Below are 27,983 nucleotides of genomic sequence, written 5' to 3' on the forward strand. Positions count from 1 at the left end.
TTTTACATTATCAAGAAAGCATTTACTAATTAATGGTCTATGTAAGTTAATGCAGGAAGCAACTATGATAAGCTAAGTAGGGTAAGTCAGTTATGTCTAATTATACAGATAAAAAGAAGAATGAAAAACAACTTCTGATTAAATGTATTTCCAATAAAAGTACACCAGAAATCTGATTATCATTCTATATACACACAATTATATCTGCATCACAATGCTTAAGATACCAGGTAGATCTAAAGAAATGAAATCTTGCTTCATGGCATAACTGAAAGAACTGTCAACATCACCTACAAAATAAATCAATTCTATATAAAAATCTGATCATGATACTGTGTTCTTTTAATATGTGGGTGTGACTGAGGTAGATGTCAAACCTTAAAAATGAAACAGTACTGAATAGCATAAATGATATTACTGTACTAACATTTTATGAGAAAAATCCAATATTTTCCTATATTATTCTAATAAGGGGGCGACCCTGGGGAAGTATCCATTAACTTACAGGCGTGACTGAGGTATAAGCCCAAGTGTCCAAAGATGAGATGCGGCTGCACATTCAGCATCCAAGTACCTCAACACCATCTTATCTGTGGAAAAGATTTCACCTTAAAAATGTCTGGCATAAAAGACTTCATTCTGTTCTCAAATGAATTATAAATGCGAGATCCTTTCAATCATGACCATAGATAACTTCAACAGACCATTTCCACCATGTCTTAGTCTGAATTTTAAGTAACATGTATAACAAGCACCAGCTTGTACATTTACAATGGTAATTCAAAATCTTAAACAAAACTAATACTTTGAACTTTCCAAAGGAGATCTCAGTTTACTTTGACTGTAGATGGATTCCTCAACTTGCTGAGAAGTTTTTCTTGTAAGAAAAAACTGCAAAATATGTTGACTGCAAGACATGTGTAACCTGATAAATCAGATATTCATGCACTGATGAGGCAGAACTTATTTGAAGTGGAGGCATTGTTTCCAGCATCTGCCTGATTTTGACAACACAGCATCAGAATAGTGGGCACTGGTGTATTGCATCTTAAGGGTAAACAGTGAATATGGTTCCTCTAAATCAATGTTTACCTCCTGAAGATATGAAAGCCTTCAAGATCTTGAAAATGGCTGGGGTGGGAACTGCCATATTAATGTGCGGAAAAGCTGCTTTACTCGCTGTATCACGTGTGTTGCATACAATAACACCTATCACCTGTAACCCTGAAAATGTGATAGGTGACTTTAAAAAAGATCATATACATGAAGCTAAGAAATACTGAATGAAACAAAACACTACACTGTAAAACATAGGGAGTTTCAGGTGATATACAGTCATCTGATTAGTGCATTACTGTACCACATTAAAATATAGAGGTGAAATGCACTTAAAAAAGAAAGGTGTCTTGGAAAGAGAAGGCGAGTGTCTATAACAGAGAAAGTTGAAGATATGGGATCCCACTAAGTGCACAACTCCCTCCCAATACTGTACAAACGGATAATCAAACACACATAAACTTAGGTTGGCAAGCAGACATAGGCTCCAGGAATTTCTACAATTTCAAAAAGGCTATACAATGTAACAGCATGACAAACAGCTGATTTACTGGTAAACAGAAAGAGAAATGCACAAATGGGCCCCAGGAATATTCTAAAAGCAAATATTCAGGGGAGCTGCAGTAAATTACCAAATAATTGATATAAGGGCAGGGCATATTAGGTGAAGCTGTGACCAATGCTGAATGACTAACACTTGCCAGATAGGACATCCACAATCCTAATCAGATTAAACAATTGACAAAAAACATGTCTATTTATCTATCTACATCTGACACCAATACCCTCTGAGAACTCCCAAATGGGAGTGGCCATGGCAACAGAATTTCCATAACCAGTGAACATACAAAGGTGTTATGATAATTCTAGTGTACAGTGAAACATGGTGAAGAGAGCAGTATTAAGATGCAAAATAGAGCTGCTTATCCCAGATGGCAAATGCTTTGGCTTTCACCTTTTGCCGCAAGGCTAGGGAGATCTTTCCTTGAAATTCTGAGCTACAAGGGATTTATATCATTATCCCTCATCATATATTAGGGAAGTAAACAGTCTAACAAATATTAAAATTACATTTCATGAAAGAGATAAGAAATGGCTGAAACTATTTACATGTTAGACCACAACTGAATCATTCTTCTCAAGTTGGGTCACAACTACTTAAGCAGCCAAGGATTTACATTAGGAGTCCTAAGATGGGCAACTAAAATAGTGCCTGAATTAAGAGAGAAGAGGTCAGTAAGAGGCTATAAGCTACAAATTTGACCATCATGAAAGAAGAGATATGAGTTAAATGATAAAAGCCTCCAAGTTTTTAAATCAGAAAGATGAGGGTGACAGTGAACAGCTTCTTGAGATTCAATAGAAGAGGTCATAACAACAAGCTAAGCTACTACAAAGGATGAGAAAGTACTGTTTTAGTGTAAGGATGGAGGATGGTTGGAACTGACTAAGTAATGAAACTGTAACAGCCAGCAGTGTACAAAATGTTTAAAATGCTACTTGATATCACATAAAGTTCAAGAGATGGGGCTCCATGAAAATGGAACTCTCCTGTACTGTAAATATAGGTAACTTAAGAGGATTAGCTTACCATACTGAGGATGAAATGACACAACAGGTCCACCACTGGTGCCAGCATAAACTGCACAAGTTGTCTGCATTATCATCGGTACCATACCACTATCATCATTGCTTACAAGGACATGACCATCCATGCACTTCACATCAAGAAATGCATTATCAGTCTTTCTATAAAGAGAACTGGTAGGTAAACCTTGATAACCATTGCTTAGTTTGATGCTTGTGCCACAAGTCAAATTTTTTTCATCGTGGTTCCATATGTCATCATGAATGCTCTTAACCACCATGTTGGAGTTATGTTTATCCATATCCTTTGCAGGAATTTGACTGACTCTACTAAGGCCTTGGTGTGAGGGCCAATGAAGGGTGTGAACAGGGAAGCTGATCAATTTTGATACAACACCTTGAGACACCGTTGGAGTAGGCAAACACTTATGAGGGAAAATTCCATATCCTGCTACAATAACTGGAGAACCTGAAAATAATTTTCAATTAGTTTTGAACATTAAATAACTGAATAATCATTATGGTAAAATTAGATTGGTTAAGTGCTAATTCCACATATCATATGAAAATGATATACACTTTAATGTCTTAAATCTGGAAACCAAGCAGCTCAGCAGCTACTGGTTATCAAAATTATCCTGCATTTGGGTTTCTATTATGCTAAGGGAACCTACAAGCAGACTAAATGAATGATAAAAAATAGTTACCTTTACTCTAAGTTTAAACAAGTTTTAAACATTACAACAGTAATCATTTACTGAACTTTGCTGAAGTTCTTGATTGCTTTTGATCCCAAAATGTACATGCAGACTTAGATAGAAAAGGTGATTACTTAGTTGAAGTGCTAAGGATGGCATACGGCCTAATTAAGATTAAAGGTAAGTAGAAATAAGTGTAATTCTGCTGCAAAGAGGAAGATGCCTTAGGAGAAGCAAAAGAGTAAGGCTGCACTTCATCCACCACTGGTATAAATGTGCTTAGAAAACTATCAACTCATTGCAAGCTTAGGAGCATCAGGCACTACTAACATATACCTCATCTCAGCTAAATAAAAACTATGAATAATATTGTACACGTCTTGTTTATAGGGTATCTCCCTTTTGATCTGAACAACTTCATTTTATTTTTATGACCCTGAAATATAGTGTCATGATTTTTATTGTATAAGCTAATATGAGCCACAAAGTGTATAAGGGAATGTATGGAGAGATCACAGTCTTAAATCTAAGGTCAAAGATAGGTGTGTTTGATGAATAAAAGTCCCAGAGATGCTGTATGGATGTAAGGAGTGGGCCTTACTTGAAAATGTAAAAATACTGGGTGGATGCGTTAGAAATGAAATGTTTGAGAACAACATGTGTGAGGAGGGTTAACTGAATATGAAACAGTAGGGCATGAGAAAGGAGTGATCAACTGTAAAGAGTATGAATGGATAAGCTGAGGAGGGTACTTCAAAACACACGTTGGACACTATGGAACGGAAAAGAGAGAGGAAAAGAAGACAAAGAGGGAATACATGTCAATGTGGAAGGAACACAGAAAAAAGGGAACCATGGAGAAGGTGAAAGAAAGGAGTAAACAATGTTTTGAGTGTAAGAGGCCTGAACATGCACGAGGAAGTGAGGTTTTCAGGAACAGACAGACAGACAGACTTAACTGGAGCAATGTGGCATACTGGGGATGACATGCTGTCGATAGGTTGAACCAGGAAATATAAAGTGGTCAAGGCAAACCCCCGAAAGGTCTATGGGGTCTGGCTGTCGATAGGGGGGCCTGGCGTCAGTGTATTATACACAAAAATTAAAGATGGGTTGTATATGAATGAGAATATTTCTTTGTCAGTTCCTGGAACTACCTCACTAACACGGGAAGCGGCAAGCATTTATGAAAAAAAAAAGTAACAAAAAAATGAGAATAAGTCTGGGGATACATTTAATTTGAATTTTTACCCTTATGACTAGGATCACCCTATTGACATATATCCAGAGCTAACTTCTATTTAAAAAAGCACTACAGGTCCATTTCACCCACATCCCTGTCTCTGCCATTTATTACTCAACATTCATCTGGTACTCCTACTTCATTTTCTGTTCATTCAATCTCTCCACTGCTACTATCACCTCAATCTTTAACTCCCTTGATTTAAGTACCCACCTTGTCCTATTCCTTACCTATGCTATTACCACATAATGATCCAAATTCAATCACATTTCCTTAGAAACTCTGCATCTAACACACCTCCTGACCTACTGATTCACTTAAAGTGCCATGTTAATAATACTGAGAACAAGGTAACTTAAAATAAAGACAAAGAAATAAAGACCCTGCCTTTTGGAGGTAACTGAGATGCCAATGGCAGTGCAAGAGGAAGAGGTCCGGCAGTTAAAACAACTGCCAAATCCCAGGTACACGATCCATGCCCATTTTTGCTACTTTGGAGGTTTAAAGTCCTTGGCTGAGTTTGATGGATTACCTGTCCTGTTAAGCTTTCACCACCTGATAAAACTATCTGCACATTCTGGAAATGAAATATAATAATATATCTATGTTTTCACAGTAATTCCAATCTTCAAATAAATAAATGAATGCATATAACTACATAAGATTTAATAAGAATTAAGAGTACATAAAATATACAGTAATCTGAAGTGAGAGGTAGGTAGTTGTTTGTAGTAGGTGGTATATGGTTGAAAGCCATTGACCTGGGATGTATATAACCAGTACTACCTGCCTAGGTGGAAGAAATTACATGAAAACTGCATCTAATTTACTAATTATGTAATCCTTGGGTTATGTATGACTTTGGTAACAGAAGACGTGTAGAAAAAAGCAATACTATTTCCAAAGAAATAACACCTCCACCATACTACCTGCAGGTGCTAATCCACTCGATGTCTTTACGTTTGCTTGTACTGTGAAAAGTGAAATCTTAAAAATATACTCAAATCATTCAACATCAATGCTGTGCCTGTACTATATAGTAAGAATGTGTAAGAAACTAGAATAGAGGACTCAGATTAAAGAGTAATATCCTCTACACTTGCCAGCCATCTCCCTTGTACCGAGTGTTAGTGTGAAAGATGTAATATTTCTGAACGTGTTTGTGTTATTTGCCACACTGTGCTCATTAATGAAAGAAAAGTACAGTATGAAAACAAGTTCATCAGAAAAAATGCCATCTCCATGTCTCCTTTTCTAATCGGAAGTTGTCAAATACGTTACTGAAATTCCCTTCAGCCCACTCACTTAGCACTGAATCAGGTCTACATAAAGGTAATAATATAGCTTTGCGTATTTACAGTTACTTCTGAATGCTGACCCACCATTTCATGCAGGATTCTCTCTCTCACAAAATAAAAGAATTTCTAGACTATGCCTGCCATTCAACCCTTTCAGTGCTTTTGTCCTCAATCAGGGCAACAAGAATTCTTACCACAAGTTAAATTTTGCGTACACTATAGACTCTTTTTGCTGACCATCGACAACAAATCAAACAAAGGAGAGTCATGAGTTTTGAATGGGAAATGTTTCTTTCAAAGAGAATACCCTGTGAGCTGGATATATTTTTTGATTTCCAGGGGTCTGAAACCTCTCTCCTTGCCTTCTGGTGAGGTTAAAGGCCCTTCAACCAGTAATCATCATCCATTCAACATAAGCTCACTGCAGCTCTGTTCTCTGTCAATCAAGAACCCCCATTTGGGAATGACTACTATATAATATTCATACCTTTGTGCTTTTATTAAACTTTTTTCTTACTGGATCGCCACTTCCTGCATTAAAGAGGTAGCACCAAGAACAGATGAAGAAAGGCCAGATTCACTCAAATCAATTCTCTAGCTGTCAACCGTACAGTGCACATGTGAACAAATAAAGGAATGGATATACACTTCTTTCATAACCCACATGGAAGAGATATGGTTAATGGAGGAGAATAAAACTAGATGGTTACCACCAACAGATATGGTACCAGAAGGGAATGTCAGTACAATGAATAATAAGTAATAAATTGGTATTCACATGGGGAGAAAATGTATGTAGAACGATACATGGATAACATGAATTAGAGCAGTGCTTATGAGAATATATCCAATTCTTAGAGCATCATATAAATAACCATCACATTCTTGCAATACTCACTCCACTAGTAGCTGGATGAGTAACATGTGCACATGTAAGAATAATTCCTGGTGAAGTGCTAATCACGATGCCACTGCCCCATCCTCCCCCAGAACACACTGCCACAACACTACCATTTATGTAATAATCAATTCCTGTAAAGATAAAGTATTTTTCAGAAAAAGTGCACAAGTCTCTCATGAGATCTTTTTCATTTTATGCAACTCAATTTACTTTAACATGTGTCACAACATATCTTTAACTATGCTGGATCAATGGAGTTAACAAGAATGCCTGAGTGCTCAGTAAACATGTTCCTAAACAAGCATAGAACTAACAAACAAAGGTGCTAAGGTAGTGGTTAATGTTAGTGAAAGCAGTGGGCTGAGCTAGAAGGGTGTATAAAAATAAGAATGTACAGTAGGAAGATAGTTCTAAGTGGTGAAGATATGTTTTTTGAGGCAAAGAATACAGGTTATGAAAAAGTGTGATGAGATGGCAGGAGTAAATAGTGTGGGAGGCATGCAGTGGCAAAGTATACATGTGACTGGAAATATGTGTGAATAAATATATTAAGCCAGTCTATGTAGGTACAAAGACAGTGGATGAAACTGGTGTAAAAGGCATGTGAGGCAGCAGCAAGAACAGTGAGGTGATTGGTATAGCTAACAGCAGGGCTATTTTACTGCCTTTGAATGTATATTATCACAGTCTTTTCTTACCCAATATATTCATATGGTCTTTATGCTAATATTAACTTTACATGTGAAACTATTGTTCTTTTCCTCATCCTTACCCGTTTAACATTCATATATAGCTTTCATACAGTGTTTTGAGATTTGCCACTCTGATCACTTCAAATGGACCATAGCATATATACTAAATTAGCCGGAAAACATATAATAATAATTATCAAATCAATTGTGAAATTCCCATCTCAACGAGGAAGCTTCATTCACTTCTATTCCTGCACTTGTGTTTAACATCAATGTCTTTCTTACAATATTTTGAGACACATAACTGGTACTAACATAAGTGAAGTGAAACTATACAATAAGGATTACCTAACTGTCAGACATTCCAAAGAACAGATACCACTATTCAAACCTTACCTTGATTTAAATATCTTTCCTTCAAAGTAAATCCACTGTTTTTAATCATCTGATGACCAACAGGAACATCTGCTTTATGTTCTTTTTCTCCTTTTAATTCAACATCAAGTTTGCTTGTGGAGCTTTCTATGTCCACTAATTTGTCTTGATTGTCTGACTGTTTTATCTCTCTATTTTCAGTATCAATGCCAATGTTCACGGAATCAAGAAGAACTTGTAAGATGGGTTTTGCTGATGCAAGAAGAGTGAGTCCAAGCCATTCACCATCTCGCCAGCAAAAGGGCGAAATAACCATTCCACACAAACACTTCCTAATAATGAAAGTATTAATAAATCAGTTGGTCTATAATTTTTCATATCAAATTTCTAAATTATTGTTATTTTGGTAAACTTAAAAATGTGGAGTACATAAAATCTAATTAATAATATGGGTATATAATAAAAATAAATTGGTTTGAAAAATGAATAAAAATATGAATTAAATTATTTTCAAAATGGATATTCTCATGAGGGAAACTGTACTTTAAGGAGTTAGAGAATTGTATGATGTGAAACATTTATGGTAGGTTTTAGATCATTATCAAAATTTCATATGTAGCGTAACAGGAAGTAAAATTCAAATGGAGTCTACAGCGTGAGCAGGTTATGTGATATGAAAAATTACAGGATGGTCTTTTGTTATCATCAAAACTTTAAATGTATTGTAATAGGATGAAAATTCAGTTGGAAACAACTGAAAAGGCATGTATTCCTCTGCATTTCAAAGCCAACACCTTGTTGCTCATCAAAACAATGTAGGGTAAAAAATCAATGTCAGTAAGATTATCAGTCAACTCTGTCAGTAACAAGTTACCCTGATTTGAAATACATCAAATTGGTGAGGTTATTTCTTGTGTTTCTCTAGTCTCAATCTGTACAAGATTTTAAAATTGGCATGATAACAGTGAGGAACTCTAAGTCTGATAGTGTGTGGCAAAGATAAAAAATTTTAATCTGTAGTGAAAAAAACGTACTGTAGTGCAATGAGTTCTAAACATCAAAAAGTCCTCAAATGTATCAAACTGTGTGAGAAATAGCAAGGAAAAACTATAGCTATATCAAAACCACATGAATGTCCTCATCTAGTTCTTATCACTGAGGAGCAATCTTGTGAGAATTACCAAAAATCAACATCTAATTGATAGTGTTAGTTATCAGAAATAAAGCCTATGGTGTGCAAAGAGTGGTGAAGCTGGGTAAATTATTTAACCTCAATCAATTTTTCTAAAAATCTAAAGGCATATTTAGAAAATCTTATGAATAAACCTATAGTTTCAGACAAACATCTGATAGAGGTACGCATAGATAAGCAATTATGATCCACTGTTAAACCTGACAAAGATCTATAAACATCTAATCTCATAAAATCTAATTAAAACATAACATAATTCAGACAATCTATGAACTTTTTTAACATTCACTGATACAATCAGCACAATCCTCGAACATTTATGGTGCCAGTCACAATAACAATGAAAATTTCCTTTGGGTGAAATAACTCAAGACTTACTAAAAAGATAATTTTTCTCTCTAAGGGCTTGCATTAAATTCATCACAGACATGATGTTAACAATCAATAGTTACTGCCTTCACAGTAAAGTAGTCATCAAATTTGCATTCCATCTTCACAACACCAGCAATGAAGTGATTGGCATCAGCTTTGCAAGAGCTTAACTTGGAACACCTTCCTATATACTACAAAAAAGACAGACTAAACTGTATAACAGCTCATGAACAAAATATTCTCAATAAAATAGGTATCACTTAGAACTGTGGTAAAATATTTGTTAAGTGTTGAAACACCTTGGACATACTTTTCCTCTAAGAATCATATAATTCTATGGTAGTGTATTATGCTAAGTGTTCTACAATTTGTTTGTATTTTGTTACCCATTCAAAAAACCAGTACCCTATGAACATCATTTATCAATTTCATCAGATAAAAGAAATAACAGCTACCCTGAAATATCAGTATCAATCTAAATGACAGCAATGTGTTCTTAACAGCTTGAATATCTTTCACTCACTTTCCTCCTATCATTGTAAAGACTGGAGCACCCTCAGATCCCATGACACATCTAGCATCTGTCAACAGGATATCACCAGGACTGCTACTGACATTGCTGATGATACCATGACTGAGTGAGTTAAGGAACACACTGGGAGACAGAGAACCAAAAGGGGAGCTCTCCACATACACACTAGTACCTGAGAATATATACAAAATTAAGCACTATAAGAACTCACAAGGCAATGATAATTCCAAGGAATCACTTAAAAACAAATAATTTAACCATATAAATTGGGTGAAACAAATTCCATTCTTTACATCAGAATAATGAATGGATTTTGTCTAAACCTATATTTTGTCTCCTAGCTCCAAATGTGGTGGTTATCTATAGCTAGAGACATAATGCTCCCCACAATCTTCAAATAAACTTACAAATGCTGACATTCCACAATATCTCTATTTCTGTAGCTTACTTTCTCTATAAAGGTACAATGATTATCATTTTACTACATAAGACAACTCTAATTATCAGTTCACAACAAGAGGCTATTAGAATTCTTTTTTCCTTATGAAATTTCCTCTAATGCACTTTATGAGGTTGTTTGGAACAAAAGGATATGAACTTGAAAATTTTTTATGTAAATAGGACTTGATTTCATATTAAGAAGAAAATGCAAGCAATGAAACAGATGGTTTGCTTTTCAGTGTTACAGCTGATTCATAAAAAAAAAAAAAAATTGAATCTATGATTACCTTCCTAGATTTGGCCTTACCACACATACTGCAGTTCTTGCTGCTTCATAACACCATAATTACTTAAACCTTCAAAATGTTGTGGAGTGCAGAAATATTTGAATTCATTAAAAAAAATCTAAAAGTATGGACTTACACTGTATTGTCATGGTAATGACTGTGCCGTGTTCTATCCTGAAGGGGTTCAATATCTATTAACAGGTGCCTTTAGACGGAGGCTTATAAACTTTGAGAAAAATCCATGCATCTAAAACATACCTTTTTGACTGAAGCCTACCAGAGGAATCATTCTCTCAGTTACATTGATTACATCTTCATTGATAAGGGTAGCTTCCATGATCATATCACTGTCTCTATCATTATCAGGAAAAATTTTGAGGAGCACAAAAGTGGACAAAATGAGACTTTCAAGTTCAGGATCACATTCTTTTTCTTCCAATTTCCATCCCTGAGAAGAAGGCATAATAGTAGCAATACTTTCTCTGATACCTGGCTGAATAATCAATCTCTCAACAATGGCTGGGAGGGAACAGTAGTTGGATGATGCCACTTTTGATGTGGAGGATGGTGCAATTATTTCACTGAGGTCAGAAGACATACTTTTCAGTCTATCAGCAGGAATTAAAGAACTCAAGTCTTTTCGTTTGAATTGATCATAATGGTCTTCTAAAGACATTATATTATGAAGATATCCTTTGTTGTCCTTCCGTGAATCCACTGCACCTCGAGAATTACAATGCACATCATTAATTTCATCTTGCATTTGTTCAGAAGGTAAGATTATCTGAAAACTTGACTGAGTATCCTGAAGAATTGTGTTTAGTAGATCTGTTTTCTTTCTGTTCAGCACACAGCCTTTCAATCTAAGTTCCTGAAGGAGAAGCTCTGCTCTTTTATCCCTTAAGACATCAGTAATTATTGTGCCATGAGTCAGAACTATCCCTTTTCCCATATAAACCCCTGAGCAACTCAAACTTTCTGCAGAATTTTGCTCAGGCATAGAGCACTCCACTATGACACCAAAGCCCTCCATGATAACATGAGCTATCTTCTTTTACTATTTCTGGGATACTTATCACTTGAATCAAGTCATTCTTCATAGAAGCAGAAGTCATACAAGTTAGCTCATTATCATCTAGCAACTATCCTTTCTTAAGTACGTACAATCTAAGAACTTCATAATTTTCAAACTACTGCACACTTTAATAAACTGTTCCTGCACTGCAAAATCTTACAATAGAATCACAATTTCTTATGCATTTCTCTTTCTTCTTCTTCTTCTAAATCTTTAAATAGCTCCTTCTCTTTTCGCTCATGTATCCTCCTAATGCACTCCTCTATTTCCTGAAATAGTAAAAAGAAAATCAAATATATTCCAAGGTTTTTTGTACTTGAGATATTTGATACTTCCAAGAAAACACCAAGGAAAGAATGCAAACTGTGCTATCATATCAAGCAAACATAAATAAAAAATCAATGTTCTTATTAAAAGGAAAAAATATCATAAAAAAAAAATCTTCCTTTCCAACATCACTACAGAATGCATTACCTATCTATCAAAATCCTTAAACCTCTTTATTTTCTCTCCATTTACCTATATTTCATAATATCATCTCTTTGTTTTAAACAAGCACCACATTGTTTTCTTTTATTTATCTTATTTATTTTGCTTTGTCTCCAAACCTCCCTTATTATGGGACTGTACAATGATAAAATACTAAAACTGCAAAGGAAAGAGTGCAGTATCTACTGACCTAGAAACAAACAAGTTATTAGAGGTAACAGAAAAGTTATAATCACAAGAGTACACATGAAAACAATTCAAAACACATGACCTGAGATAATGATAACTATTAAAGGTAGTGAAGAACTTTTACATGGAAAAGAGAATGAGTATGGAGTTTGTGGACTATACAGCAGGTTTACCACATTAGGCTCTAACTTACATATATGTAATGCATGTGACAGTGGTGTTCATATAATAAGTCTGTTAGTGGTAACAATGCAAGCAGGATGTCACCTTCTACCACAATGGACCATCGACAGTGGGAATAAAGAGTAGTGTCATCAAGGTCTTTCTTGCTCCAGAAAAGAGCTCATTTTAGCATACTCTTGTGGAGTGCAGTCTGAAAGCTACAAGGACCCCTTAAAAGCATTCCTGGGGTTGCATATATAGCACTACTACCAATAATAATAATAATAATAAATAATCTAGAAATACTGTATTAAAGTTATGAACAGAGAACCCCAAAGATTTTCATTCATTCAACCTTCAGAACAACCCATGCAACAAGTACCTGTTTGTGCATCTTATCTAATGGAGGGTATAACTCTCGGCGCATTCTAACAACCCAATCTTCAAAATATTTGGGCTGATTGAAGAAGTAAAAAAGTATGACAGGAAATGACACATACATGGCCATCTTCCCTATCTCCAACTTCCAACCACCCATCTTGATAACCTGTAATTACAAATAATCACATTACATACTTCTTTATCCTGAGCTAAATGTGTGGTACATTTGGAAATAATGAATGATTTTCTTGAAAGCCACTTACCACAATAAGATAGAAATTAATGCAAAATAGGCACAAATCATGCTATGAATACTGCTAAATATTGACTGATTTGAGTACTGTTAAAGGTTACAGGTGACTGTAGCCACATACAAATGGGTTGAAAGTGAATGAAAGCCATGGAAGAGCAGAGCATTCAACAAAACAGTTGAATGCATCAATAAATTTTGGAAGTGTGTATAAGAAGTGAAAAAAATGAAAACTGAATGAGGAACGCAAAAGTAACATGGCTGATTCTGTGAATTATGAGAGGGCAGGTTCATGTTACAGTGACCTTGACTCTTCCCACTTTTCTGAAGTTATTTCCAGAGGCATATCTAACACTTCAAACTTCTTGGTGCAATTTTCTAAAGGAGCTTATCTGTATTAATCAGTTATAGAAATTTGGATGATCCAAACTTTCCAAATCATAATACTCAAAGTAAAAATCATTAAAACAACTAAAGACCTAGAGAAATTTTCACATTTCTTTAACAGCTATGCTCTTTTAACAACTATGCTATTTTCCCTTATATATTGTTCTTACCTTATGTATTTCTGTTCAACAAACTATAGTTCCAAATCATGCTCTACTGTTATTTCTAATATCACAAAGATTTAAATATTGCACCCATAACACGTGTAGCCATTTCTCCTAGGTAACTTCTCATGTGGTGCTAACATGAAAAACTGAAAAATCATCAGGTATTCTTGTGGTGTCAAACTGTTAAATTACCAAAAATTCCTAATCATATATACTCTTATCAGGGATCTGGCCCATGACTATCGCCGGTCACCATCATTCCTATTAAACAGATTAAGGTCATTGATATATATTTTCTCAGCGATGCCCTTAAAACTACAGTGTTATTACTTAAAATTAATTTCACTGGTCAGAAGTACTGGTAATATGTAGTAAGAACATGAATCTCCACTTTTCCAAATATTTCTTATGACGGGCACGTATAACCTACATCATCAGCATGACAATGTAAGTAAAAACCCAGCTATAAAGTGGTGCTAGGAAAGTACACTATGTCGGCATAATAATATATGATTTACTTTATCACAATAATCACTAGCTCCCGTGTAAGCAATCATTACTTTACAAGGAAGGCAACAAAGCCTTTAATTATGAATGACACAGTGACATAAATGGTAAAGTTGTTCTCCACTGTAATATACATGGTATAAATCACATACCCTTATTCACATGCTTAGGAACCGACATCACACACACACCAAATTCCACCAGATAACAGCAGCACTTACGTAAACGTACAACTGACCGCTGTCCCACACACTCGTCAACGTTACCACAACAGACGTCAAAAAAATGACTACCATAACCAGTTCATTTTTCGAATTCGTTGCAAAATTTAACTTTCACCCTGACATGTCATTATTCCTGTACCAAGGAGGAATTTGTACTTTATATGTTCAAAAGAGTTATACTTAATATACAGCCAAAACTACTGTCATGGACATTCAATGTTTTCCTAAAATTTATATATATATATATATATATATATATATATATATATATATATATATATATATATATATATATATATATATATATATATATAGTTTTTAATACTTTCTCTTGAGAAGTATTCCCACGACCGGCTGTCAGGTTTACCTCTATTCCAAGGTAACATACCAGATCAATTCCAACTGGATACAATGGTAATCCATGAATATAATAAATTTTTCAACAATATTATTCAAAACCATAAATATATTCCATTTACCATCCATAAGTGAATTTTAAAGTCGCCCAACGTTTTACACAGTGGTGGGTGCTTATGTTGCGTCTGGCAAAACTGCAGAAACTACTGATTTGGTTGGCTTTCATAATTCAGCAGCTCAAGTTCACGAATTTAGCGTTATACTATTTAATAATAATATTAATAATGGTAATGATAAATAATAATAATAATAATAATAATAATGATAATAATAATAATAATATAATAATAGTAATGTCATTTCAGAATAACATCCATATTACGACAGTATAGTAGCAGCAGGGAAATGATAGCCGCCTTAAGACCAAGAATTACCTTGATGAGTCTGTTATCTTTTTCCTTCACTGAAAAAGACTGCCTTGCCAGTGGTGACTCTTCGCCCACAAGCAAGCGGTTCTAAAATCATCTTTAATACTTGAATTGTTAAAAAAAAATTTAGGATAATGGTAAGAACTTGATCTCAACGACCTTACTGACCCTTTTACAGATATGATTAAAAGCCAAAATAGCCAGCTAATTAAGCAGGTAAAATCCGATTATAGCCATGAGAATATAAACTTATTTCCTGCCCCAGGTACATAGGCCACAGTGTTGTAACGTGGGCGTTATCTGCAAAAAATGCAGGGCAACTGAGCAATAAATGCCCGGCGTCTTCGGTATGATAGTTGCACCACGGACAGTAAGGGTATTGGGACATGATGGAACTTTATATATATATATATATATATATATATATATATATATATATATATATATATATATATATATATATATATAAAACGGGAGGGGAGGATTTCCAGCCCCCCGCTCCCTCCCCTTTTAGTCGCCTTCTACGACATGCAGGGAATACGTGGGAAGTATTCTTATTTTATTCTTACTTATTCTTTTTTTTTTTCCAAAAGAAGGAACAGAGGGGGCCAGGTGAGGATATTCCAAAAAAGGCCCAGTCCTCTATTCTTAACGCTACCTCGCTAACGCGGGAAATGGCGAATAGTTTAAAAGAAAGAAAGAAAAAAAAATATATATATATATATATATATATATATATATATATATATATATATATATATATATATATCTTCCATACATATTCGCCATTTCCAGCGTTAGCGAAGGAGCGTCAAGAATAGAGTACTTAGGAGGAAAAATCCTCACTTGGCTCCTTTCTCTGTTCCTTCTTTTTAAAAGGGTCCTCGTGATATCCAGACTCTTCTAAAGGCTCCTATAGCCCAAGACTGCACTACTTTGAGTCGCTTGGTAAAGAAGACCCCTTTGGAGTGAGTTCTGTGACGAGATAATACACCGTAACACCTCTGTTAAATCACCACTGCACTGTTGTTTTTTTGACAAAGCAAACCATTTTCTTTTTACCTGTAATGCTCCTGTCAGATACCCTTTCATCCTCCTCTCCTCTCACTGTAGCTTCAAGATTTTAACCTTTCCTCACTGCCTCTTCCATTATGCATTTTTTTTTGCATTTTCCCTCAATTTCAACAGTCTCTCAACAGCTACTTATGTTTTTTTTTTTTTTTTTTTATACTTTGTCGCTGTCTCCCGCGTTTGCGAGGTAGCGCAAGGAAACAGACGAAAGAAATGGCCCAACCCCCCCCATACACATGTACATACACACGTCCACACACGCAAATATACATACCTACACAGCTTTCCATGGTTTACCCCGGACGCTTCACATGCCTTGATTCAATCCACTGATAGCACGTCAACCCTTGTATACCACATCGCTCCAATTCACTCTATTCCTTGCCCTCCTTTCACCCTCCTGCATGTTCAGGCCCCGATCACACAAAATCCTTTTCACTCCATCTTTCCACCTCCAATTTGGTCTCCCTCTTCTCCTCGTTCCCTCCACCTCCGACACATATATCCTCTTGGTCAATCTTTCCTCACTCATTCTCTCCATGTGCCCAAACCATTTCAAAACACCCTCTTCTGCTCTATCAACCACGCTCTTTTTATTTCCACACATCTCTCTTACCCTTACGTTACTTACTCGATGAAACCACCTCACACCACACATTGTCCTCAAACATCTCATTTCCAGCACATCCATCCTCCTGCGCACAACTCTATCCATAGCCCACGCCTCGCAACCATACAACATTGTTGGAACTACTATTCCTTCAAACATACCCATTTTTGCTTTCCGGGATAATGTTCTCGACTTCCACACATTTTTCAAGGCTCCCAAAATTTTCGCCCCCTCCCCCACCCTATGATCCACTTCCGCTTCCATGGTTCCATCCGCTGACAGATCCACTCCCAGATATCTAAAACACTTCACTTCCTCCAGTTTTTCACCATTCAAACTCACCTCCCAATTGACTTGACCCTCAACCCTACTGTACCTAATAACCTTGCTCTTATTCACATTTACTCTTAACTTTCTTCTTCCACACACTTTACCAAACTCCGTCACCAGCTTCTGCAGTTTCTCACATGAATCCGCCACCAGCGCTGTATCATCAGCGAACAACAACTGACTCACTTCCCAAGCTCTCTCATCCCCAACAGACTTCATACTTGCCCCTCTTTCCAAAACTCTTGCATTTACCTCCCTAACAACCCCATCCATAAACAAATTAAACAACCATGGAGACATCACACACCCCTGCCGCAAACCTACATTCACTGAGAACCAATCACTTTCCTCTCTTCCTACACGTACACATGCCTTACATCCTCGATAAAAACTTTTCACTGCTTCTAACAACTTGCCTCCCACACCATATATTCTTAATACCTTCCACAGAGCATCTCTATCAACTCTATCATATGCCTTCTCCAGATCCATAAATGCTACATACAAATCCATTTGCTTTTCTAAGTATTTCTCACATACATTCTTCAAAGCAAACACCTGATCCACACATCCTCTACCACTTCTGAAACCACACTGCTCTTCCCCAATCTGATGCTCTGTACATGCCTTCACCCTCTCAATCAATACCCTCCCATATAATTTACCAGGAATACTCAACAAACTTATACCTCTGTAATTTGAGCACTCACTCTTATCCCCTTTGCCTTTGTACAATGGCACTATGCACGCATTCCGCCAATCCTCAGGCACCTCACCATGAGTCATACATACATTAAATAACCTTACCAACCAGTCAACAATACAGTCACCCCCTTTTTTAATAAATTCCACTGCAATACCATCCAAACCTGCTGCCTTGCCGGCTTTCATCTTCCGCAAAGCTTCTACTACCTCTTCTCTGTTTACCAAATCATTTTCCCTAACCCTCTCACTTTGCACACCACCTCAAAGTGAGAGGGTTAGGGAAAATGATTTGGTAAACAGAGAAGAGGTACTATGTGTTGCTACTTATGTGTTGTGGCAAATTTTATGTAATGTTTTTAATGATATTCTAAAAGATTTGGGTGTCACCCAGAAATATTTCCATTTTTCAGTTTACAGTTTTAGAAATATTTACATTCATTAATAACAATATGCGTCCTACAGCAGGTCCTTGTAGCACTACTTCATTTGAATTCTCTCTTTCTACTGAAACTTATTTTTCAGATAGAAAAGCTTCACTCAAGTTTAATACTTTGCCTTGAACACCAAGTGCTTTAATCAATGGAGTAACCTGTTGTGGGGTACAGTAGCTAATCTAGAAATATCAAGTTTGTGCTGTATCCTTTGTCTTGTGTTGATGTCCAGACAGTTTTCAAATGTTTATTGCAGAGTGGTGCAAAAATGATCCATGTTGATTCAATTGAAAACAAACTATACTTGTTCATTGTCTATATTCTTTCATGAAAATCAGTTTTACCTGTGCTTGTTTTTCCAAAACATCAAACGCAAAGGATCCATTCACATTCCTTGAATAGTATTTGGGAAGATATATCTAAATTGGCGTGAAGTGGATATCTTGCTCAGTCCTGGTAATTCCTCTGGTTTAAACCATCTTAAAAAAATTTTCTCAACATCTACCACTGGTATTTCAGTGTCTTTCATGAGCATTTTGCCACTAATTTAGGAAATTGTGGTTAGAGCAAGCTACTGCAAAATTAGAAAAAGAGATGGAACAGGTGTCCCATGGTGCTGATACATGAGAGGTGAGTCAGGTGTCCCATAATGCTGATAGAGGAGAGGTTAGCCAGGAGAATGATATTAGAGGTAAGTCACTGCTTGGTATGATGGTGATGTAGCATTAAGGAGGATATATTGCCATGGTTATATGGCAGAAAGGTAAATGCATTGCCAAGTTCCTGCAATTAAGATACTTATGCAGCAAGAGTGAATACACAATGCTGAAGGTCTCTGGTACAATAGAAAGTTTGATATGGTTCAGTGTGTATGCTGCAGGAAGGAGATGGCATTCATAAGATCTAATAATTGTGCTGCTGCAGACGACAAGAGATGGTGATATCCCATGGAGGTCTTGCTGTATGAGAACGGAGCATGCAATGCGTTATCATTATTACCATAGAACCCCAGGAACCCTTTCATGGGGATCCTAAAGCTTCAAGACCGCTTTCCATACTAGAACATGGACATGGACTCCTTAGGAACAAGAAGATCCTAGGCATGACTATTCCTATCTGTACATTTACAATGACAGCTTAATGGTGACTTCTCACTCACAGAGTAACCTTCTGCACGCAGAGTTTGGTCGCAACAGCTAAACATAAACACAAGATACAAAGGAAACAAAAATGATGGTTGCAAACCATGTCTTTGTAGTTGTACTTCTTTCACTAAAACCAGCATAGAATCTATTCCTGTAATTCATTTATTATAATCTGCATGGCTGAACCTAATGATTTATCATTAAGTGTTTTGTTTCTCGTTGCATGCAGCCAAAGAGCTACTTCAGAAACTATTTTCATGCTTGCTCACTGTTTCCTACATAACAAGGAAGTGCTAGAAACAGACAAAAAATGCACGTATCCCTCTCTTGCTTTCATACATATTGAACCATAACCAGTGTTCCTTACATAATATCCTCTCTCTTGCAGTCATACATACTGAACCAAAACCAGAGTTCCTTACATTATATCCTCTCTCTTGCTGTAATATGTCCTGAAACAAAACCAGAGTTCCTTACATAATTTGATTAACTTCCTATGGCAGTCTTCTCACTCACATGGTGCAGAAGCACAAATGACCAAATCACTTAGATTGTTTGCTCTAGAGACAACCACCTCGATACCATGCCAAGTTAATAAAATATGAACTACTGAGGAAACAAAAACAAAACATCAAATAATTAACAAATGAAAAACAAGTGAAAAAATAATACATACCCAGCAAAATTTTGCCACACTGGGATTGATTGGCTCCACATTATGATTAGGAATGGTGAAGTGCTTACATAAACTTATGAATATGTGTGAACCACTCCAGTATGAAATAATTACTTGTGTTAAAACACCTCAAATTATCTGATTTATGCAATGATCCCTTGCAAAGCAAAGGAAGGGTGTAAAATGAAAATATTTTCAAGTAAAATGTTTCTCCAAGAGTGACAATAGTTTAAATTCTTCCAAAGCAGTCTAAAGATCCTAAAAAAAATTCTAGGAGAAAAATTATTTACAAAGTAAGACGGTACAAGACACAGCAAAGTTAGTGTTGCACATGTTACACTTTATGGAAATATTCTCAAGAGAACCTAACAATGGATGGGAATACTGACTGACCAAGCTTGGAGCAACCTGAGGAAAACTAATATCACAATATGTAATCATAATTTCAAGTAGCACTGTATCATGGGGCACACTAAAGCCAGAATCAAAAGCTATGAATGTTCAAACTGATTTTGACATTCATAAAAAAGAACTATGACATTCCAAATGAAAAAAATGATCACACAGTGCTCAGGAGTGATTAAGCAGTAATGTCCAGTATCTGTTTTTAACATCTGGCATATACAGGTTACTGTAAGGAAAGAGTAAACACATATCCAATCCCACAATATATTTATGAAAAAAATAAAGGTATTCTGATTCTGAATAAGAAAATAACCTATTACTATCTTTATAGTAACTGCAGGCAATACAGGTGCTACTACATCATCACCAACATCAATTCCCTTTTATTGAAAATACAATATTCAATTAACACTTAAATATTTTCTAATATAACTTACTAGGGAACTTAGTCTTCTTACACAGCATCAATGAATGAGTCCTCAACTAGAGAATTACTGCAGAGTACAGTAAAATTCTAAGCACTTATAACCAATTGGGGAAAGGTATTATCACATTTTAGGGAATGCATAATGTCCACTTTTGCTTTACTTATCACATTCATGTAAATTACATCAACATATATACCATTATAGTGTATTAATTTAATGAAATATAAAAGATGGATTTCCTTTCTAAACGAACAAGACAAAAGACCTAAGCTATGTACGAGAATAATGCTTTTAATATTAAGCTTAAAAAGACCATGGTTCAACATAAAATAGTTTTTTGTTGACAATAAAGCCTTTTATCAAAACTAAATTCCAAACTGTGGACTCAGTCACATAACGAGTAATTTCAAAATCATACATATACTGGCATTCAGTCAGATCTCATAAATGAAGGGGATACCCTATGCATTAAATCAGATCTTACAGTATGACTCATTATCCAAAGAAGACTGAAGATGACCTGGATACTGATAGTGAGTATGGATAGCATGAAATTTTGTTGGTCAAGTTGGAAATGGTACGTTAATACATAAGAATATCTTTATTTCATGTAAATAGTAGCATGATTTTTGAGAATATGACAACTGAATGTGAATATGTGTAAAAACACAATGCAATCATACATATTACACAAAAAAAATGCAAATCACGTCACGCAATTCTAAATATGCAAAAATCTTCTAATACAAACACTATTAATGTTTTTAAACTGTGGGATGAACCAACTGAAAGTAGGGTAGTGTAACTGCAGCATGAAATATTAAAGGTGAAACACAGATCCAGGACCTTGGGAATGTGGTTGTGATGGTCTAGAAAATGAGGAGGAAGGTTGATAAGTTGTTACAGATCTTTAAAAATTGAAAACATGAGGGGGCTTCAACTGCACCCATTTTTATTACTACTATTATACTAGATCACCATTTCATGTGTTAGCAAGGCAGCGCCAGGAAACAGAGGAAGAAAGATCCATCCACTCTTTTACAAATATATACACATAACATACATATACACATATAAATATATATACATACATACACATACATATATACATATTCATACTTGCTCGCCTTTATCCATTTCCCAGTGCCACCCCACCACACAGGAAACAGATGTTACCCCCTGTGACAACGATGTATTGCCAGGAAACATATGGAGAAAGGCCACATCCACTTACATTCATTCTCTAGCTGTCATGTGTAATGCACTGAAACCACAGCTCCCTATCCACATCCGGGCCCAAAAGACCTTCCATGGTTTACCCCCAACATTTCACATGCCCTGGTTCAGTCCATTAACAGCACATCAACCCCAGTACACCAAATCATTCCAATTCACTCCATTCCATGCATGCTTTTTACCCTCCTTCATGTTCAGGCCTCGATTGCTCAAATTCTTTTTCATTCCGTCCTTCCAACTCCAATTTAGTCTCCAGCTTCTTGTTCCTCCACTTCTGACACATATATCCTCTTTGTCTACCTTTCCTTTCTCACTCTCTCCATATGCCCAATCCCTTCCAACAAACCCTCTTCTGCTCTCTCAACCACACTTTTTTATTACTACATATCTTTCTTATCCTTTCATTGTTGTTGCTCCCATTTATGTGGGAGAATTTCAGCCACTGTCTGTGGTTCATGATGAAATTTTCTAATTACTGGATTTCAAGCTGAGAGTGACAGGATGTCACCACTATGTTATAGGGATTGAGATGATCAAAGAAAGTCATAAGGTTTGCAAAGTAAAGATAGCTTTGGTTAGGAAACATATTTTAAACTACATGACATCAAGGTTCAGAGATGAGCAATGGCATGTTGGTGATGGTATAAGCACAGACCACTCCTCTGAAACAGATTCATGAGTGAGGATTTATACTAACTGATGTGGAAGAGATTTATGAATTAATTACAGAATTTCCCAGGACCCTTTCTAAGGAGCTCCTGAAGGTTGTATGCTGCAACACCATCAGCAGCACAGAAATGATGGACCCCTTTAGAGTTAAAAATTCCTTGATGAAAATGCACTCCCTTTTGTTCAATGATGATAATACAACCTAGTCAAAGATGAATTTCCCCTCATGGTGTAACCTCATGCAAGTGGAGTCCAGTAATGCTGAAATTGAAAAGAAAAAAATATAAAGCTGTTTATATATCTATCTTTATTTCAGATGCCTGTTCCTCCTGTAACTCCCTCAAGGGGGTGGCCACAACAACAGAGTTTCCATATCTAGTGAACTTCAGGGCCACTTCTTAGCCTTTTATGCCTCATCCTTAACAGGCCGCTGGCAGCAGGCAACTCTAGTGCAGTGTATACAGAGGATCCAACCAAATGTTCTTAATGACTACTTCTACCTAATGTTCCTACCAACCACTTCTATCTATTGCTCCTACCATTTTGCCAAATGACAGGGCTAATGCAGAGTGCTCACCACAGAAAAATCTAGAGTTATGAAGAATGAGCTGTGTAAGTTGACTGTTGTCAAGCAGTAAGTGTGACAAGGAGAGATTGTATGTTTGTAGACAGAATACCAGAAGACCACATGAGGGTGAGAAGAAAGAAAAGACAGCTACCTGGGTCAGAGGAGTACAACGTAACAACCGCTGATGTACTAGCTCACTACACAGTCATCATTTACCCTTCTGATACCCTGGCAAGTAGTACTGGTAAATATACCTCCCTAGTTGTTGGCTGCCTACCAACTACTACCTACAGTTGAGTCCCTCAGAGTAATGAATTTTTTTTAGAAGCAGAGGTAGCCAAATCATGTTCATTAAAACAAACACATAGAAAGTAGTGGAATTTGGTGAAATTAATAGAAATAGTCAGGTTTGTTAAAAGGGCAAGGATCTTGGGAGGAACCAGTGCGGCTACAACTTCAAACATCCCATGTTCTGCAATGAGTAAAAACATTTTCAAAAGAGTGGTCAGGTGAACTAATCGAGGGCAAATGATGGATCAGAGGTGGAAAACTGATCCAAAGTAGTACTCCATCATATCCAGCTTCCTCTTCAGCCGATCTTTCTCTGTGCGTGTTGCTGGATCAGCCTCCCACTTTTCTACATCAACAGCAGTGTCCCTCAAGGTTTTGTCCTGTTCCCTACACTTTTTTCTCCTTTTTTTTCAGAAATTTCCTCTCCTCCACAAATAATCAAATGTATTCATATGCTGACAACTCAACACTGCATTCATCCACATCCTTCAATTCTGCTCCTTCTCTCACACAATCTCCATCTCGTCTTGACACAGGTTCCTTATTAAACTCAGTCTTGGACAGAATATCTCGGTGGAGTAGACAAAATTTAGTTAAGTTCAATGCTTCCAAGATCCAATTTCTACCCATCTCTCCATTGAAAACTCCTTACATCTCTCCTCTCTCTTTTGATGGTTCTGTAATTCCACCTCTTGATTCAATCAACATACTTGGTATTACTGTAACATCCATAGGAAACCCCACATTACAGGAATAGCTAGGTCTGCCTCTAAGAAACTGGGTGTCCTGTTCCGATGTCAAAACTTCTTTCCTTCTGAACAGTAACTCCATTCATACAAAGGATTAATTCGTCCTTGTATGGAGTACTGCTCTCACATCTGGGGTGGTTATAACTCTGCATCCTTACTTGATAGAGTTAAGGTGAAAGCAGTCTGTCTATAAACTGTCTCAGGATAATTTCCAAACTTGACCCTCTTGCCCTATGCCACAATGTTGGTTCACTTTCCCTCTTCTATAGTTATCACTTTGGTTTTTGCTCCCAAGAGCTGGCTGCTTGTGTGGCCCTACCACTAGCTAGACCAAGTAATACTCAGCAAGCTGCTGCATTACATGATTATTGTGTGGCCACTGGCAACTCAAGGGTGGGCCATTTTGATAACTGCTTCTTTCCCTACACCTTGAAACTTTGGAACTCTCTACTTTCTCATGTCTTTCCCAATATCTATGACCTAGCACATTCTAAAAGACAAGGTTTTCACTTCCTCCAAAATTCATAATCACTTTCCCTTGTCTTTTCTTTTTCCCTTTCACAAATCTCTCTGTATCTCAATTAAGGCCTAGCTTTCATGTGGACTTTTGTCCATGACTGGAGCCTTCAACATGAAAAACAAAAAAAAAGGTTAAACCACGAGTGAAAATTCATCTTTGGTGAGACTGTATTGTTGAGAGTCCAGTCTTCTCAAAGACTATTTCTTCGCTGAAAATCTGGGAGATGTCAGCGAAGGACTTGATGAACAATTTCACGAGGATATTTTGACAACAAAATAGAGTTATTGGAATCAAGCAGCATACCATTTTATAAAAAATGCGTCAGATTCTTCCTTTTGAGAGATACACCTACAGGTACTGATTATGTATAACAACATAATTTGTTTTTCAAAATATAGATTTTCATAGAAAATCTATAAAATCCTTTTGCAATTAGTGCTGGGTAACCCTTATCAGTTTGCTGAATCTAAAATTAATAGACAGGCACATGTATCTAAGAATATCATGAGCAAAACTAAGGCTTTGATGGAAATTCTGAGCTACATTTTTTAAATTGAATGCATTTCAAGTTTACCTAAAATCAGAAAGTTTTATGTCAGATACAGATAAACAGTTAAATTCTGTTGACCAGTGCTATCAATGAAATGCTTTTAAAAGAATGCATCATCATTCGAAAGGTGCACAGGATGTCTACCAATATCTAGAGTACACGATTCCTAAATCATTATACCACTTTTACAGAGATGCTTACAAAGCAGTTCAAGTGGCAGTAAAAGCCAAGTAGCACCATCAGTACGACTGATCATTTTACAGGAATGAGTGACATAATATACAGATGATATATTTCACATGCAGGTTTAAATATCACCTGCTCTGTCTTTAACTTCTAGTTATCCTGGCCAATCCATCCCACTTCATGTAAAGACCAACACAGTACTGTACCTGACTTCCTCCTATAACAACACCAATCACACTCTTCTTCCTTAAAAACAATGATTTTTTTTTTCACACACTGAAAACATGACATGTCATATTACAAAACACCATAATACCCTAGTTCGTGAAGCTTCTTCTGCTGGATGCTATGAACTTCTTCAATAGTGAAAGGGTTTATGGAAAAGAATGTATATAACACTAGAGAAATAATAATAATAACAATGAGCATAATGTTGAGTAAATATCTTTCCCAAGGCTCTTGATGAAGGTTTGTTAACTGGGCGATGTGTTCATTCATGGCCTGTGCTTGTTTCTGTTAACAAGAAATAACAATTAGGTACAAAACAATCTATGAAAAGAAAGGTGTCATTTCAAACAATACAAAATCAGTTGCACATCATCATGAAATTGCTATGAAATTTGGGTATGTTACTGTCTTTAATTCAAATAATCCAATAATTCAGATGAGTCAGATTATAAAACTGCATAATCGATATAACACATATATTCACAATATGTACTTACATATTATCTCGGAAAGCAAAAATGGGTATGTTTGAAGGAATAGTGGTTCCAACAATGTTGTATGGTTGTGAGGCATGGGCTATGGATAGAGTTGTGCGCAGGAGGGTGGATGTGCTGGAAATGAGATGTTTGAGGAAAATGTGTGGTGTGAGGTGGTTTGATCGAGTAAGTAATGTAAGGGTAAGAGAGATGTGTGGAAATAAAAAGAGCATGGTTGAGGGAGCAGAAGAGGGTGTTTTGAAATGGTTTGGGCACATGGAGAGAATGAGTGAGGAAAGAATGACCAAGAGGATATATGTGTCGGAGGTGGAGGGAACGAGGAGAAGTGGGAGACCAAATTGGAGGTGGAAAGATGGAGTGAAAAAGATTTTGTGTGATTGGGGCCTGAACATGCAGGAGGGTGAAAGGAGGGCAAGGAATAGAGTGAATTTCATCGATGTGGTATAACGGGGTTGACGTGCTGTCAGTGGATTGAATCAGGGCATGTGAAGCATCTGGGGTAAACCATGGAAAGTTGTGTGGGGCCTGGATGTGGAAAGGGAGCTGTGGTTTCGGGCATTATTGCGTGGCAGCTAGAGACTGAGTATGAACGAATGGGGCCTTTGTTGTCTTTTCCTAGTGCTACCTCGCACACATGAGGGGAAGGTATTCCATGTGTGGCGAGGTGGCGATGGGAGTGAATGGAGGCAGACAGTGTGAATTGTGTGCATGGGTATATATGTATGTGTCTGTGTATGTATATATATGTGTACACTGAGATGTATAGGTATGTATATTTGCGTGTGTGGACATGTGTGTGTATACATTGTGTATGGGGGTGGGTTGGGCCATTTCTTTCGTCTGTTTCCTTGCGCTACCTCGCAAACGCGGGAGACAGCGACAAAGCAAAATAAAATAAAATAGAAATGTACTTACCTGTGCCTTCTCTGAGTCATCAAATCCAAAGAGCCATTTGCAGATTCGACTGTACCATGGCACATTTTTCTGGTTTATTTCATGATCCTCTGAAGGATATTCAGTATCAAAATAGACGAATATCATCAATCATTCTCATCCCATGTATCACTATGGTATGGTATGGAACATTATCACTCAATATTTCAATTTTCCATTAAAACCAATGCACCCAGTATTTTCAATTTCCATTAAAAACAATACAAATATCACTCAAACAATTAGCAAGCTTTAGTCATGTTTGTAAGAGGCAAGGGATCTGAAAGTACAAGTTGCTCAAGTGTGAAGCTATAGCATGCTTTTCACAACTATTTGAGTTGATGTTTGGTTATGGGAGAGATTTGGTGGGGAAGGGTCTAGTGCTGATGCAAAGAACTAGGTATGTATATCCACACATAAAAGTTTATTCTTACTTTATACTAATAATTTGATAAAAGGTATCAA

At 36.5% G+C, this 27,983-nt stretch overlaps 3 protein-coding genes across 3 annotated transcripts in view; all 3 read right to left on the minus strand.

The window, feature by feature from the left end:
• Positions 1 to 132: 132 nt before the first annotated feature.
• LOC139759172 (uncharacterized) lies at positions 133 to 11,708 on the minus strand. Its single transcript, XM_071681219.1, has 8 exons — positions 10,933 to 11,708; positions 9,938 to 10,118; positions 7,872 to 8,182; positions 6,781 to 6,914; positions 4,972 to 5,161; positions 2,648 to 3,112; positions 1,093 to 1,224; positions 133 to 590 (listed from the first exon to the last, which is right to left on the minus strand). The coding sequence occupies exons 1-8, from the start codon at positions 11,705 to 11,707 to the stop codon at positions 502 to 504; spliced, it is 2,277 nt and encodes a 758-aa protein (XP_071537320.1). The 5' UTR covers position 11,708; the 3' UTR covers positions 133 to 501.
• LOC139759174 (protein PET100 homolog, mitochondrial) lies at positions 11,689 to 14,658 on the minus strand. Its single transcript, XM_071681222.1, has 3 exons — positions 14,503 to 14,658; positions 12,972 to 13,136; positions 11,689 to 12,018 (listed from the first exon to the last, which is right to left on the minus strand). Exons 1-3 carry the CDS (start codon positions 14,575 to 14,577, stop codon positions 11,917 to 11,919), a joined length of 342 nt encoding a protein of 113 aa, XP_071537323.1. The 5' UTR covers positions 14,578 to 14,658; the 3' UTR covers positions 11,689 to 11,916.
• Positions 14,659 to 20,913: 6,255 nt separating this feature from the next.
• Positions 20,914 to 27,983, minus strand: part of LOC139759175 (sodium/glucose cotransporter 4-like) — a 74,100-nt gene continuing 67,030 nt past the window's right edge. Inside the window, exons 14-15 of the mRNA XM_071681223.1 lie at positions 27,501 to 27,589; positions 20,914 to 26,373 (exon numbers count right to left, since the gene is read on the minus strand). Coding sequence (XP_071537324.1) covers positions 26,158 to 26,373; positions 27,501 to 27,589 — 305 coding nt within the window. The 3' untranslated portion in view covers positions 20,914 to 26,157. The remainder of the gene's footprint in view (positions 26,374 to 27,500; positions 27,590 to 27,983) is intronic.

This window comes from Panulirus ornatus, chromosome 32 (genome assembly GCF_036320965.1).
Source record: "Panulirus ornatus isolate Po-2019 chromosome 32, ASM3632096v1, whole genome shotgun sequence".
Taxonomy (NCBI): Eukaryota; Metazoa; Arthropoda; class Malacostraca; order Decapoda; family Palinuridae; genus Panulirus; species Panulirus ornatus.